The 15,406-nt window shown below is 48.2% G+C and overlaps 3 protein-coding genes, 1 long non-coding RNA gene and 1 pseudogene across 10 annotated transcripts in view; 3 read left to right on the forward strand and 2 right to left on the reverse strand.

The window, feature by feature from the left end:
- Window positions 1-2,512, forward strand: part of LOC109952445 (motile sperm domain-containing protein 1-like) — a 5,374-nt gene extending 2,862 nt beyond the window's left edge. For 4 of the 7 annotated variants that reach the window (XM_020587525.1, XM_020587523.1, XM_020587526.1 and 1 more), the window contains 5 exons: window positions 675-830; window positions 937-1,012; window positions 1,189-1,454; window positions 1,847-2,002; window positions 2,122-2,512. In XM_020587525.1, coding sequence (XP_020443181.1) covers window positions 675-830; window positions 937-1,012; window positions 1,189-1,454; window positions 1,847-2,002; window positions 2,122-2,150 — 683 coding nt within the window. In that variant the 3' untranslated portion in view covers window positions 2,151-2,512. The remainder of the gene's footprint in view (window positions 1-674; window positions 831-936; window positions 1,013-1,188; window positions 1,455-1,846; window positions 2,003-2,121) is intronic. The other 3 variants (XM_020587524.1, XM_020587528.1, XM_020587529.1) reach the window with 3 other exon arrangements.
- Window positions 8-531, reverse strand: LOC109952448 (uncharacterized). The gene is made up of 3 exons (XR_002273756.1): window positions 440-531; window positions 295-353; window positions 8-144 (listed from the first exon to the last, which is right to left on the reverse strand). It is a non-coding gene; the product is annotated as an uncharacterized LOC109952448 (long non-coding RNA).
- A 100-nt stretch (window positions 2,513-2,612) lies between the features above and the next one.
- Window positions 2,613-6,311, reverse strand: LOC109952444 (Fc receptor-like protein 5). The gene is made up of 6 exons (XM_020587522.1): window positions 6,247-6,311; window positions 5,487-5,522; window positions 4,128-4,388; window positions 3,803-4,048; window positions 3,589-3,729; window positions 2,613-3,185 (listed from the first exon to the last, which is right to left on the reverse strand). Exons 1-6 carry the CDS (start codon window positions 6,275-6,277, stop codon window positions 3,076-3,078), a joined length of 825 nt encoding a protein of 274 aa, XP_020443178.1. The 5' UTR covers window positions 6,278-6,311; the 3' UTR covers window positions 2,613-3,075.
- Window positions 6,312-9,943: 3,632 nt separating this feature from the next.
- Window positions 9,944-10,828, forward strand: LOC109952432 (zinc finger protein 239-like; annotated as a pseudogene).
- A 2,502-nt stretch (window positions 10,829-13,330) lies between these two features.
- LOC109952443 (zinc finger protein OZF-like) overlaps window positions 13,331-15,406 on the forward strand; it is a 5,330-nt gene continuing 3,254 nt past the window's right edge. The window contains exon 1 of the mRNA XM_020587521.1: window positions 13,331-13,812. Coding sequence (XP_020443177.1) covers window positions 13,384-13,812 — 429 coding nt within the window. The 5' untranslated portion in view covers window positions 13,331-13,383. The remainder of the gene's footprint in view (window positions 13,813-15,406) is intronic.

Genomic DNA, 15,406 nt, shown 5'->3' on the forward strand with positions numbered 1-15,406 from the left:
AGTGTAACCGGTCGCCTTTGGGTCTCTAATCTGTCCTCTTAATCCTCGCCTGTCCCTCTGGTGACTGGCCGTGCTGCGTTGTGTTTTGTTATGGGACACATGGACCGACACACTTGCTGTTCACGGGCCCTTTATTGCTGGTCACTGGTCACAGAAGAACAATGCATATAGCAGTTAGCCTCCAGTGAGTGCTTAGCTCGCTCCTCTTTATACTTGACTCCGTGCGGGAAAGAGCGAGCGGGAGAGATGCGCAGGGTAATAACATACAAACTATAATACATATCTTGGACATACCTGGTCACAGAAGAACAATGCATATAGCAGTTAGCCTCCAGTGAGTGCTTAGCTCGCTCCTAAACAAAAACACACAACAAGTTTACCCATGCGACCTAGGGTGAGTGATAAAAGTAAAATAGTCGCAAATTGATGGAGCGCTCACCTCTTTATACTTGACTCCGTGCGGGAAAGAGAGCGGGAGAGGTGCGCGACCCCTATTTATACCCGACTACCAACGAAGAAAAGCATGACTCAGTTGCGAGCCCTAGTGGAGTGGAGGCTTCCCTGACCAGGCATGTCAATTAACTTACACATGAACCAAAACATTTTACACCCTGATAACATTTTACATATAACATCCCAGTTACATTTTGTGCAATTATTATACCCCGGTTACACTAGCAGGAGGGAGACTGGAGGTGAGACAGGTGTCATGACCCCGCTGCCTGTCTTCCTGTTCCCCTCTGAGCTGGTGTTTTACTCTGAGCAGAGGAGCTCCCACCGGAGAGTGTTAACGCTGTACAACCCCTACAGCTTCAGGATCAGCTTCAAGAGTCAGTACCTGTCTGCTTACCTGTTTATTGTCTGTGAGACGAGTTAGTGGCGCCCCCTGCTGGGTGTACAGGCGTTAAGTCTCTCTCTCTCTCTCCCTGTCCCCAGTGTTGTGTACTGCTCCCTCGCTCTACAGAGTGGTGGAGGCTGAGGGGAGTGTCCGACCCAAGTCCTGCGTTGACCTGTAGGTACACCGATAAGTACTTCATTAGTATTACTACTTTTATTTCTCTGTGGACCAGGAGCTTGATGGAAATGTCCTCTGGAGACAACAGTCAGCCAGTTTGTTGTTTGCTAGTCCATGGCTCCCAACAACTGGAGTTCACTGGATTCTTCTTAACACTCTCCTCTTCCTGTCAGGGTGGTGCGTCACCTGGATGTGTCCCCTCGAAACTGGGGCCGGAGAGACAGGTTCCGCATGGAGATCAGAGGAGGAGGCCAGGTGGGAGGACGGGAGATCTGGGCCGAGCTGAGAGGAGGAGGGGAGGATGAAGAAGAAGAAGAGGAGAGGAGGAGGAAGAAACAAGAAGGGGTTGGGGAGGAGAAGAGGACAAGGAGACAGCAGAGGGTGCTGTCTCCTCTGCTGGTGCCCACATATGCTCGCCTGCAACTGCCTACCTGTACAGGTGAGACTGGTCACTGGTCCACAGCTGTTAGGACAGATTGTGCTTCATTCAGACACAAGGTGAGGAGTCAAGGTGGGAAAGCGGGAGAGCAGGACACAAGGAGAGGAGTCAAGGAGGGAGAGAGAGAGAGAGAGAGAGAGAGCAGGACACATGGAGGGAGGTCTAGAACCAATGGAGGAAGTAGGGAAGGAGTATAATACTACATTACCCATAAGCCACAGTGGCTGTCACTATGGTGATGATGCCATCTTGACTGAAGCTCTGTGATTGGATGTTCTTACAGCAGTGCACTCTGGGATTTGTAGTTCACCTTTTCCTTTTATCCATGAAACAGATTTATTTCAACTCAGTGTTTTCATTGTTTGTGTTGGTGTGTGTGCATGTGCGCACAGCTGTGCGCAGTGTGTCTCAGTGGGTGGTGTGTGTGTTTATGGCGATGCTGTGTGTCGCAGTGTTAATGCTCCCCCACCACAATGACAGCAGCTCGGTGGTTCCACATTGCCTGCACGTCTCCACCAATCAGAAGCTGGCCTGTGCCTACACACTGGGTAACACACACACACACACACACACACACACACACACACACACACACACACACCTGTAAAACACACACACCTTTAGTTTAAAAATGTGGACACAGTCTTATTTGTCTGTCTCTCCTCAGGTCTTCTCACCATGATGTTTCTACGGTAACCAGTGACATCATGCCACCATCCCCGCCTCCTCTGTTTGACAGCAGCCTTTTGTTGCCATGGCAGCCATGGACACCACCCCCTGACCTCTGACCTCCATCAGAGGGACCACACAGACACAGACTGTGTTCATTAACTCAACACACACACACATGAATGTAGTCGAGGTCTTAATTAGTAGGGATTGACTTAATTAACCATCTTAATTAGTCTTCAACCTGGAAAGAGACTGATGAACACAATCAGCCTGACATAGTTCATCCTGGGACTTCCTGTTCATCGTTCATGTTTAGGGTCTAGGGAACAATCTAAAAGGTCACAAGGTGATTAAAGTGATGTGAATTAAAAACATGTTCCTCTTTATTTGTTTTGTGTGTCTGTCATGTCAGAACAGGACACCTTGAGCTTTTCAGAGTTCAGTTTGTCCTGCAAACCAGAGTATGACAAGGAAAATCTGTCTCATGTCTGAGAACCTGCCTCAGATGGGTTCACTACAGTGATCTGGTCCTTTAAAGACTTGGGCTCTGAGGAGTCTGCAGGGGGTTCATGGTGCAGAGCAAATAAATTACTGATGCCTTGTGCTGATGAGCTCTTCCCTCAGTGTGGTACCTTTTCATTCTCATCTCTACATTATGCAAAATGACAGAACATGACAGCAGAGACATGAAACAACCACAGAGAGATGAAACACGGAGACACAAGACAACTACAAAGAGACAACAACTGGCTGCAGACAGATGTGAAATGTACATAAAGATGTGGCAAGTACAAAGAGATGTAGAAGACTACGAATGTCCAAAATAATGTTATAAAGTTCCCGAAAGCTGATCTGGATTCGCATTCAGGCGCCGACCCAAGTGACGCTAACTGGTTTGATCCCATTACATTTGTATTACAGCAGTTACTCCATTTATATGTCGTCCTGTTTAGAAGCGATGTTCTGTGGTGACTTCAGTGATGTCATTGTACTCGTCAGCCAGTCCCTTCCCGTCTCGGTTAGCTGTGGGTGTTGCCATGGATACAGTCAGGTCACCTCCTACGATTAAAGCAGGTCGTGGTTTAGAAGTATTTAATATGTTGTAAATAACAAATCAGCAGTAAATCGTTGGTATTGTTAGCTGATATTGTGCAGGTGATTGATGGATTGACTGGTACGGCGTCTATAAGAGTGATTGGTCGACAGCTCTGTGACTAGTCTATAAAGGAGGCTACATAAATAATATCTAGATGCAGTGATGTGTGATTAGAACAGAGTTTACATTCTCAGAGCTGTTAATTACTCTGTGTTAATTGTTTCATGATAAAAGCCAGAAGTGTCAAATATTCTTTAAAGTACGTCAAAGTCACTTCTAAACGATTTCATCTGCTAAAGGTCTGTGTTTCATTGTGTAGCTCTGCTTCACTTGGCTTCAGGTTGAATATGCACCTGTGAGTCTCACCTGTGGCTCTGTGTCTATATAGAGACACCATGAGGAGAGTGGAGATGAAGTATGGACAGAACACCACCAGGTGGAGGACCAGTCTGGGTACAAGCTGGAGGGGGGTGGAGTCAGAGGGCGGGGCTGTAGCTGGAGGTCTCTCTGCAGAGAGAATCCACCTGGTCAGGTGAACATGTGGATGAACTAAGAGCTGAAACCAGAGTGACCTCCTGACCTGTGACAGAGAGCCAGCTGGGTGGAGACGCTCCATGACCACTGATGTTACAGGTGTAGAGGCCTTCATCAGCCTTGGAAACACGGCGGATGGTCATGTGACCTGTAGGCTCCGCCCCGATCAGGGAGCCATCTTTATAGAAAGCAGCTGGGAGGCTGGAGGGAGGGCTCCGTGCTTCACAGCGCACAGTGACATCATGTCCCTCCATCACAGGGAGGACAGGACTCTGCAGGATCACTGCTCCACCTCAACACAGAGACAAACTACAGCCTTTCATCCATTTACACACAGCTTCATCAGCACTGACTCCACAGTCTGATCTTACCAGTGACAGTGATGTTGATGCTGTTACTGGTCGCTCCCTGTGTGGACTGGCACCAGTAAACACCACTATCCCAGGGGACGATGTAGCTGATGTTACAGGAGGCACCGGCTGGTCTTCCCCAGTCTTCACACTGAGTCCTGGTGTCTCTGGTCGTGTTCCTCCTCAGTGTCCATCCAGCAGAGCTGTCGTCCTCCTCACAGCTCAGAGACACGTACGTCCATCTGAAGAACTGAGAGCTGCTGGGACTCACAGTCAGACGAGCTGGAGAGAGTTCAGCATATTCTCAGTTAAATTAAATGAACTGAGGATAAAGTTTAGATTTTAAAATGGATGATTTTTATGCTGATGACACTGTTATCTATTCAGGTGGCGTCTGACAGATGGCTGAGAGTGGTGAGACCCATTTGTTTGTTGTGAGCCAACTGAATCCTTCTTAAGTGTCCACCATTAAAATGTGGTTTCACACTGATGGAATGAGGCTTATCGCCTGCAGGAGGTCTCAGCGTCTTAAGCTTGATTTATGGTTGTGCGCTAAATCTACGCCATAGGTACAGTGTAGGTAACATGTAGCCTCGTCCCCTACATCGTAGCCTGACGTGCATCTCTCCAGAAATGTAACATCGTGGCAATGCAGACAACAACAGCTGTGATTGGTTGCATCCCATTTCCTCGTTTATGTCTTTCAGCGGCTGGACAACCATGAAAATACCCCTGATTCTGCCTCAGTCAGTCCAGAGGTTGTACAGACCATCTCCTCCGACATCTTCTCTCTTTTCTGTGTTGCAGTAATGTCAGTAAAAGTAACTGCTGTTCAACATCTGTTAGTTTTAACTCCAACATGAGCCACTCAGGTTCAGTCACCATTGCTAATAAGTGGTGAAGAAACGCAGCACAGTGGCACAGACACACCACCACCAGCGTTTTGGCGGTGTAACTGCAGGGTGACACAGACACAACCAGCGTTTTGGTGGTGTAACTGCAGGGTGACACAGACACACCATGCACAAGTATAAATGCTCACAACTTGCACAACACCCACTTGCAGAGCCTACAGCGTGGGCTGTGTGTAGACTCAACGCAGAACCACAGATCAAGCTTTAGGCTCCTCCTGCCCTCTGACCTGTCTCAGACCGAGGAGCTGCTTTTAGCACTGAAAGGCTTTGGAGCCGCTCTTAGACCACAAACGTAGGAGTCCAAAAGCCAGGACTGACGCCCCCGATCCCCAGGAGCTTAGCAGTGTCAGGATGTTTTGTGAACATGGCCCCACATCTTCTTTGGAGTCTGACCTGTTTCACTTCCGTTGCCATCAGTCTCATTTATGCTGACAAGTGGGGACTGTCTGATGTGCGGAATACAAACCTTGGGTGGCTCTGCAGCAGAGCGTTGCAGTCAGACCTGAGGGGAAATGACACCCAGGTTTGAGGTTTCACATGCAGACAGAAAACAGCTTCACTTCTCTGGCTGTGCTGACGATAGGTTTCAGAGCCCGCATGGACGGAGGGAGCGACACTTAAAACAAGATGCATCCAATACCACCAGTTTCTCTTTAGACTTAAAACACAATGCTAGTTATCTCAGAGGTCAAATGCACAGGCTGAGGTTTATACCAGTGGTGGGCAAACAGCGGCCTGTGGGCCAAATCTGGCCCTGCAACATGTGAAACGCAGACGTTTCCCTTTTACACTTTACAGAACAATGTGAAATAAAGGCTGGTGTAAATTCCTGTAAATTAAATGTGTAATATCTAATAAAAACCGGTGATTTGCTCTGAAACACAAAGAGGAGGCAGTGCAGCAGAAAGATGCTGCTGACGAAGCAGCAGCTCTTGAACAAAGCAGGAGTCGTTTCTCCTGTTGATGTTGTTGGACAAGGACAGTGACATCCTGTGTCCTCACAAACACTGACTGTTAAATAGGATGTAAACATGAAATACTCTAGCAAAGAAAACACTGAAGCCCTGAATCTTACACTCAGTGAAGCGATAACGTTTAACAGACGTCACTAACAGCAAAGTCCAGGTTTAATAATGATTTCCTCAAAATGTTCCTTATGTGAAGCTAAGACCTGCTAATAACTGACACCTAGAGCTCATTAACTGGGTGGTGAAGGCTTTACTTACAGAGCAGCCACTGAAGAGATGTGTCCTCCATTGCTTCCTTTACTGATATGCGACCAGGCGACCTCCCCCTCCTCCCCCTCCCCAATGAAGGTGTGAGCCTTCCTCTCCAGCTGCAGGACGTGATGAACCAGGCTGATCACACAGTCACTGATGCAGGTAGGAAGAATGGAAATCAGCCTGTCTGAGTGGAGCAGCTCCTCACATGGAACAGAGACGAGCAGCTGGTGCAGACTGACGGTTTCCAGCAGGAGGTGACAGCGATGCCCTGATCCCACTGGACAGAGTCTCGTTAAAGTAACAGATCAGCCTCCTCTGGTCCTCAGTCTCTGCAGTGGGTGTTTTAATAACTTTCTTCTGGATGACAGGAGACGCTGTCTCAGCACCAGCCGTTTATGTCGAACATGTTTGTTATTGTGCAAAATGTTGTGTAATAACTAAAACCCACAGGACAGGGTGGACGGGTAAGGTGACAGACACAGGACTGGTCAGCCTCAGGTCCACCAGCTGGACAGACTCCACGTCTGAGGAAAGAAATACAGGACAATAGTTTCACTGCGGATCTTCACATGGTCAGAAATCACTCTGACAATCTTCAAGTCGCTGGTTAGAAAGATGTTGTGTTGCTTTTCAGCTCAAACGAGACAGAGTGTGTTAACGTGTTGTGTTCCACAGTTTCCTGACATTCCCTGAACAACCAGTCGATGATTAAAGAGTGTAACTCTCAGCTGCTCCCAGCCAGGTGCTCCCCATGAGGCCTGGCTCCAAAACCTGTAGCCACACCGATGCAGTGAGGTTAGTGTTGTTGGGATCAGTGCATTGTGCAGCGGTGACGTGGTGGATCCTGCCTGATAGGCCGGGATCATCCCCAGCCTGCAGAGGCTGATGCAGCAGCTGTTACAGATCTCAGGGAGAATAAAGATGGTTTCCAGAAAGCACACACTAACAGTAAGAAGAGGTGAGGTGTCACAGAGGAAGAAGAGCACACACTCGCAGTAAGAAGAGGTGAGGTGTCACAGAGGAAGAAGAGCACACACTCACAGTAAGAAGAGGTGAGGTGTCACAGAGGAAGAAGAGCACACACTCACAGTAAGAAGAGGTGAGGTGTCACAGAGGAAGAAGAGCACACACTCGCAGTAAGAAGAGGTGAGGTGTCACAGAGGAAGAAGAGCACACACTCGCAGTAAGAAGAGGTGAGGTGTCACAGAGGAAGAAGAGCACACACTCACAGTAAGATGAGGTGAGGTGTCACAGAGGAAGAAGAGCACACACTCACAGTAAGAAGAGGTGAGGTGTCACAGAGGAAGAAGAGCACACACTCGCAGTAAGAAGAGGTGAGGTGTCACAGAGGAAGAAGAGCACACACTCGCAGTAAGAAGAGGTGAGGTGTCACAGAGGAAGAAGAGCACACACTCACAGTAAGATGAGGTGAGGTGTCACAGAGGAAGAAGAGCACACACTCACAGTAAGAAGAGGTGAGGTGTCACAGAGGAAGAAGAGCACACACTCGCAGTAAGAAGAGGTGAGGTGTCACAGAGGAAGAAGAGCACACACTCGCAGTAAGAAGAGGTGAGGTGTCACAGAGGAAGCAACTGTTGGAGGCAATATGATGAAAATCCATCCATATCTCAGTGAGTCTGTGCCTCGTCTGTTCATTCAGTTACTTTATTTAATCTGGAAAACAAGAAAATGGACAGACATAAACCTTCAGGTTTAGAGCAACTGTTGGAGGCAATAGGATGAAAATCCATCCATATCTCAGTGAGTCTGTGCCTCGTCTGTTCATTCAGTTACTTTATTTAATCTGGAAAACAAGAAAATGGACAGACATGAGTTTCCTTTTCTCATCTTTGGTGGCCATTAAAAAATAAATCCACCGTGTTTGTCTTCCTGTAAAAGTAGAAAATCTAATAAACAGAAACCAAACCTTTATTTCAGCTGTTCAGTTGTGTGCTGCTGATCTGTGCCACGTGCAGCCTGAGCTGCTACGTGCACCTGGCACGAGGCTGCAGAGCTGGTGGAATATGTTTAAGGTGAAAAGTCCTGTTAGTCTGACAACTATCGTCACTGTCAGGGCCGTCAGCGGTGACAAACAGACTGTGACTGTGACTGTTTGTCACCTATGCACAGTCTTTCCTTATCTACACAGATGTGTTTCATCCATCAACGTTGAGACAGTCTTTAAAAAAATTGTACATTAGATCAAACGTCCTAAACTCCAACTTTAAAACAACGTGGTAATACAGATTTGAACAGTGGAGTCAGTGTTATGGTTTATTGGTAGGACTCAGAGTGTAGACCCAGGTGCTAGTAAAAACAATGGAGGTTTAATGGAACAAAACACAAACAAGGTAACAGAGTCACTATCTGGAGCATAATCAGGCTGGACAGGAAAAAAACAGAGATGGCTGAGGAGACCAGGACGAACAGGTGAGTAGACAGGCTAACGGAAGGAACCCGGAGAGTAGGAGGATCAGGACGAACAGGTGAGTAGACAGGCTAACGGAAGGAACCCGGAGAGTAGGAGGATCAGGACGAACAGGTGAGTAGACAGGCTAACGGAAGGAACCCGGAGAGTAGGAGGATCAGGACGAACAGGTGAGTAGACAGGCTAACGGAAGGAACCCGGAGAGTAGGAGGATCAGGACGAACAGGTGAGTAGACAGGCTAACGGAAGGAACCCGGAGAGTAGGAGGATCAGGACGAACAGGTGAGTAGACAGGCTAACGGAAGGAACCCGGAGAGTAGGAGGATCAGGACGAACAGGTGAGTAGACAGGCTAACGGAAGGAACCCGGAGAGTAGGAGGATCAGGACGAACAGGTGAGTAGACAGGCTAACGGAAGGAACCCGGAGAGTAGGAGGATCAGGACGAACAGGTGAGTAGACAGGCTAACGGAAGGAACCCGGAGAGTAGGAGGATCAGGACGAACAGGTGAGTAGACAGGCTAACGGAAGGAACCCGGAGAGTAGGAGGATCAGGACGAACAGGTGAGTAGACAGGCTAACGGAAGGAACCCGGAGAGTAGGAGGATCAGGACGAACAGGTGAGTAGACAGGCTAACGGAAGGAACCCGGAGAGTAGGAGGATCAGGACGAACAGGTGAGTAGACAGGCTAACGGAAGGAACCCGGAGAGTAGGAGGATCAGGACGAACAGGTGAGTAGACAGGCTAACGGAAGGAACCCGGAGAGTAGGAGGATCAGGACGAACAGGTGAGTAGACAGGCTAACGGAAGGAACCCGGAGAGTAGGAGGATCAGGACGAACAGGTGAGTAGACAGGCTAACGGAAGGAACCCGGAGAGTAGGAGGATCAGGACGAACAGGTGAGTAGACAGGCTAACGGAAGGAACCCGGAGAGTAGGAGGATCAGGACGAACAGGTGAGTAGACAGGCTAACGGAAGGAACCCGGAGAGTAGGAGGATCAGGACGAACAGGTGAGTAGACAGGCTAACGGAAGGAACCCGGAGAGTAGGAGGATCAGGACGAACAGGTGAGTAGACAGGCTAACGGAAGGAACCAGGAGAGTAGGAGGATCAGGACGGACAGGTGAGTAGACAGGCTAACCAGGAAGACTGGCGAACAAAAAGGTAATCCACAGCACCGTCAGCGTGGACGTCTAGAGACGCATAACACAAAACATATAACCAACGTACAAAATGAGTTCTACAGCACAGGAACTGTCAGCGTGAGACTCAGATGACATGCGACACATACCATGACTATAGGTATAGGTAAGTTATGTTACGTGAGCTAATGCTGTTTTGCTGTCTTCTGTGTATGAGGTCACTTTTAATGTAGAGATGCACATTTCAAATTTCAAAATAAAATTTACACCCTGTCTACATGATAGTATTCACCTCATGTCACCATTAGATACATCTCTCTCTCTCTGTCTTATTGTAGAAAAAGACGCCCAGGCGTTGCTGCTGTCAGCCATGTGACCAAGCCTTCCCAACGCCATCACAGAGTCCATGCTGGGCCATACGGCTGTGACCAGTGTGGGAGAAGTTTCATCAGGTCGGGTTCTATAAGAAAACACAGATGTGTGCACGCTGGAGAGAAGCCTTTCAGCTGCGACCAGTGTGGGGGAACGTCTGCTTGGAGATGTAACTTAACAGAACACGAACGACTTCACACCGGAGAAAAGCTGTACATCTGTGAACAGTGTGGAAAAGGTTTTAGTCAAATGTGGCCTCAGAAGACATGGGCAGAATCACACCGGAGGAAAACCATACGGCTGTGAGCAGTGTGGGAAGCATTTTGCTCTCACATATGACCTGAAATACCACCAACAGATTCCTACTGGAGAAAAACCGTATAGCTGTGAGGACTGTGAGAAAAGTTTCCTCAGACCCTACAAGCTGACAGTGCACAAACGTGTACACACTGGAGACAAACTGTACAAGTGTGACCGATGTGGCAAATCCTACACTCAGAACAGCACCTTCCATCGACATGCATATGTTTAAATGGGAGACCGAGTGTGAAGCTGTGGCCGTCCTGGTTGGGTGTTGTCTCTCCGGTGGTCTTAAAGCCCAGCAACACGTTAGAGCTGTGGAGCAGGCCAGCTGGTTTCTCCTGCCTTCAGTCTTTACAAGGACACACACTAACATGGCATTGTGTTTGTGTAAGCAGCAATAAAAAAAGAACTTGAATAAAACTAGTTTAAAACCAAAAAGTGAGGAAACAAAGCTGATGGATTTGTTGTTGGTTGACATGTTAGACATGTTAGACTGTGATAAATATGGAGCTTAAAGGACCAGTGGCTTTGTGGTGAACACAGATAAACCAACTATGTGCAAACTACTGATGACTGACGGTCCAATATGAAGCTTCCTCACATTAAAACATTAATATCACTTGTCTGTTGCCTCTCGGCTGATGTTTTAGTCGCAGTGCTCTGTGGTGGACAAACACCGCAGTAGCAACACTGTTAATAATGGCTCAAGCACCTGTCTTTGGCTTCCTGGTACCTGTTGTAAAACCGAAGGAAGACGTGCGCCCCCACTCCAAGCTGAGTGTGCACTGTAACCGGTTTGAGTTGTCTCTCTCTGTGGCTACACCCTCAGCTTCTTCCTGTGCACAGGAGCAGGAGGTGAAACCACAGGGGATGGTTGAAAGCTGGTGAATCCCCGTTGTCAGACAGGGCTATGAGTCTATGTAGATCATTTCTACACCAGTCCAGCTCCGATCCTGAACCTGCTCCACAGAAAGACTTAGCATTGGACTACCAACGGGCCACCAGCTGAAAGGGGCACAGCCTGGTGGATCAGAAAGGGAGAGCCGCTCTTCACAAACTGGTTCAGTACATGTGAGCCCACCATTTATCCCCAGTATGTTGGTACCACAGTCGCTGTGCTGTGTGTTTGGTTTCTCGCTGCCTTTACTGTGAGACAGTTGTTATTCAGTGTGAGTCTCCCTCTGATTCCTGCCTCTGTCTAAGCAGCTGGACTCGGCTGTATGTGCTTTATTTTTGAGGCCATGGGCTTTTGTGACTTATTGTGCTTCTCGTGGTGTTTGTGTGTGGTGTATTCAATAAATCTGTACAAATGACCATTTTTTGACTAGTGACACGTTGATGCTGCTGATCCATCGTGTTTCTGAACACGTTTACAGACACAACACTGGTCAACGTTCATGTCCACAGGTCGAGTCCCATCTCTTTCCACAGGGACGTGTCGGCACCAGTGGCGGTGCAGAGCTCTGCTTCCACCTGCTGGCGGCTGGTTGCTGCTGCGCTCACTGAGCTGACATCCTGGAGTCAGCTCTGTGTGTCAGACTGTGTCTCAGCCTTTTAAAGACGAGTCAACATTTACTCTGTTTAATCCTTCAGCTAATCTAAGTTCAGTCTACACAGAAGTGAGTGCAACGTGAAACTTTAGTGTGTTTGCTTTACACTGACACGTGGACATTTGTCTGTTGATTACAGTTTTAAAATCATAACCAGTTAAAGAGAAGGATGTGACAAAGTCATGATAATTCATTAGGTCAACATGTCACCAGTGCTGAGCGCCCTGAGGGTTTCAGTGATAGGCCTTCTGCAGTCTGAAAAAGCACGTGTCCACGTGATGTATGCGCTGAGTTGTTAGTTCATCTGTGTTTCATTGATCACAGTGACTGTGCTATTGGCTTCACCACAAAGTCTGCAATGTGTAATAGACCAGGCTTTATTTAGAGCTAATGTACATTTAATAATGATCTGAATGGAAGGAAAATGACTGGAGCGTGACGAGGTGCAGCAACATCTGTCCCGTGTGGGAGAAGAGTCTCTACAGCAGGAGAATTCTGAAGCAGTTACGTCTGAAAACATTTGGACCATGTTTTTCTCTACAGAAACTCCTGAGAACTCTGCTTCCCTCGTGTTCAGCCCCAGTCACAGCAGTGCTGCTCATCACACAGTCTCTGGGTTAAATTCTTACACAAATAGGAATATAAACACCTTCTTATGTGTAACATGTCTACAAATATAACAAGTTTTACTACAGTGACATCATTGGTTTTCAGTCATACTGTGAGAAGGACTCTGTTACACACCGATGACATCTGGGCCCAGTCACCCTCAGCTTTAGTGGCCAAGTTTGAACATTCAAGGAGTTTGACTCGGGTACAGAGGCTCTCAACAGGTAACAACAGGTAACACAAGGTAACACAAGGTAACAATGCACAAACACGTCACCACAGAAGTTACCACTACGGGTACACACATCACCTCTTTCACAGTATTATCAACATGTATAGAAGAAGCCTGTGTCTTCCAGAGTCGACTCACTCAGTTTTCCATTGTGTTTACAGCATGTGGCCACCGGGTGTCGCCAGTGAGGCATGATTAAGATGTTTCAAACCAGTGAACTAACTGGTTCAACTGGTTCCAGGCTTCAGAAAGCCTCACTTCGCCCGTCACTAACAACAAAGGGATTGAAAGCAGCTCACAGCGCTGAAGTCGGTGAAGAACAGCATCTTCTGAGGACATGAAGCTGCTTTTACCCTCTGGCTGACGTCAAGCAGCCCTTGTTTCTCAGCTTTGACACCTTAGCAACGGTAACTAAGGGGGCGGAGCTCAGCGAGACTCGCTTTAAGGCGTTTATGGGACCTTGTGAGTTCGCGAGACTCGGCGAGAACACGAGAGGACGAAGGTGATGTTTGTGGCACAACGTGGCGGTGACAAAGACAGAGTCAACATGGATTTCATCGACGAGGACCAGAACAACAGCGCGATAAAGGAGGAGAACCAGGAGCCAGATTTCGTCTACCAGGGTCAGGACGTGTTTGGGACGAAGGAGGAGAACGACGACCCGGATTATGTCTACGAGGAGCAGCAGCACACAAGCGGGATGAAAGAGGAGAACCAGGACCCGGAATTCGACAAACAGGACCACAACACAGACGGAATTAAGGCGGAGAAAGAGAATCCGTTCTTCTCCGAACAGGACTATCACATAGTTGGAGTGAAGGAGGAGAACCGGGACCCGGATTTCAACGACCCAGACCAGTACAAGAGCGAAATGAAGGAGGAGGACCGGGGTCGAGACGTCCGGAGCAACGAGCCCGGCCCTAGCGACCAACAGGTCAGTGGTCAGGACTCGGAGACCGGGGTCCGGGTATCATCCGTTCATTCTGGGTTTAGATGGAAAATTCAAAACCAGTCGAGACTGGTTCTTATCAGTGATACAAACTTTATCCTGGGTTTGTTGTGGTAAACAAACCGGGTGTAGCCGTCTCTCCAGAGGTTGGGGCCGCCCCCCGTGGGACTGATGGACGCTCCGGGATCCCGTAGTTTACACGATCATCTCACCAGGAGCACTGGTTGGTTTATCTGGGTCACGGAGGCAGATTGGGGCCTAAAACGTAAGTGAATGAGAAACGGGTTAAACTCCGACCTCATTTCTACGTTTTAACGAGGCTCCGTGACTTCCGGTTTGGTTTGCCCTGTTTCAGTCGGCATATTACCGAACTAATCCCAGTAGTACTGTCAGAGAGCTGGTCTCATGTCCTGTCGAGGAAACACTTTATTTCACAGTAACAGTCAGAATGTAGAGAAACACACAATGAGTCCAGATGGAGCGTTTTCACTGTACCACTATCAGACAAACCGGTTCGGTCCAAACCAGCTGGTGGTACCTCTTCTGTGTCAGTGCCACATGCTGATCATTCAGTAGAAGTACAGCTGTGGTGTTTAAACCAGGAACGTGGGTCAGTCAGCTTGTGTTTGCAAAGCCTCAGCTTTAATGTGAGGAGGCTTCAGGTACATACCAACATGTGAGAAGTGTTCTGGCGGTACCGGCCCCAGACCAGATGTCACTTTGTAAGGACCGGGAGCATTTTGAGCAGATGTGAATGGTGTTTTGGGGTTTATGGAGCAGCCTCTCATCTCTGTGTCACTGGCAGCTTTAACGGTACTTTCAGCTCCACCTGCCGTCTCCCGTCCACCTCTGGTGTTGTGTTAACCACACGGAGCTTGTTGAGCAGCCAGCTGATACGATCCTGTCTGACTGGCCACACACCTTGGCTTTATATCTGAGACGGATAAAGGGGATGGAAACGAGGAGCAGAGCTGATACAGTCCTAACCCCCCCTTCCTCTTCTTAGCTGTGGTGAGAAACCAGGCACCAGGGGAGCTCAGGCTGCAGAGTCTGCTGTGGCTTTACCCCACAGGGATTCACCCTGGAGGCTCAGATACACGCAGTACATACGTGCATCTCTTTGGTGCCATGATCAGCACTGACTAAAACCAGAAAGCCACTACCTGAGTCTTGACTGCACTGATTTATTATTTGTTATTTAAAAACCATAAACTGGTATCTATACTTTAAAAGTCCTACTCTGTTGTTTGTTTGTTTATCATTTATTTAACCAGGTTAAAGCCTCACTGATAGTGCCCTGGCCAAGAGGGCAGTGAGGGCGGTGTTACAACAGTAAACAGACAAATACAACTGTCTCACACTGAAGTGAGCACAACATCCAGGTGCTGTGTAACACAAAGTCGGGCTCTGAACAGTGAGGATGGATAAACGACTACAACCTTTAAGACAGTTTAAGTAAACAGCCTGTGAACCGGGAGTTCTGCTCAGAACAGGCCTGAACCGGCTGGAGGCCGCTCCACCCAGCCACTTTTAAACAGCTAGCTGTTAGCTATTGGCCTAGCGTAAAATTTCCCTTCAG

This window comes from Monopterus albus, unplaced genomic scaffold (assembly GCF_001952655.1).
Source record: "Monopterus albus unplaced genomic scaffold, M_albus_1.0 scaffold460.1, whole genome shotgun sequence".
Classification (NCBI taxonomy): domain Eukaryota; kingdom Metazoa; phylum Chordata; class Actinopteri; order Synbranchiformes; family Synbranchidae; genus Monopterus; species Monopterus albus.

Excerpts from the sequence above, each read along its gene's own strand:
- LOC109952444 (XM_020587522.1), bottom strand. The coding sequence starts at position 6,277 with ATGGAGGACACATCTCTTCAGTGGCTGCTCT. Across the intron at positions 4,049-4,127 it reads CATCAACATCACTGTCACTG|GTGGAGCAGTGATCCTGCAG; the intron begins GTAAGATCAGAC and ends CTCTGTGTTGAG. Across the intron at positions 3,186-3,588 it reads ATATAGACACAGAGCCACAG|GAGGTGACCTGACTGTATCC; the intron begins GTGAGACTCACA and ends CTTTAATCGTAG.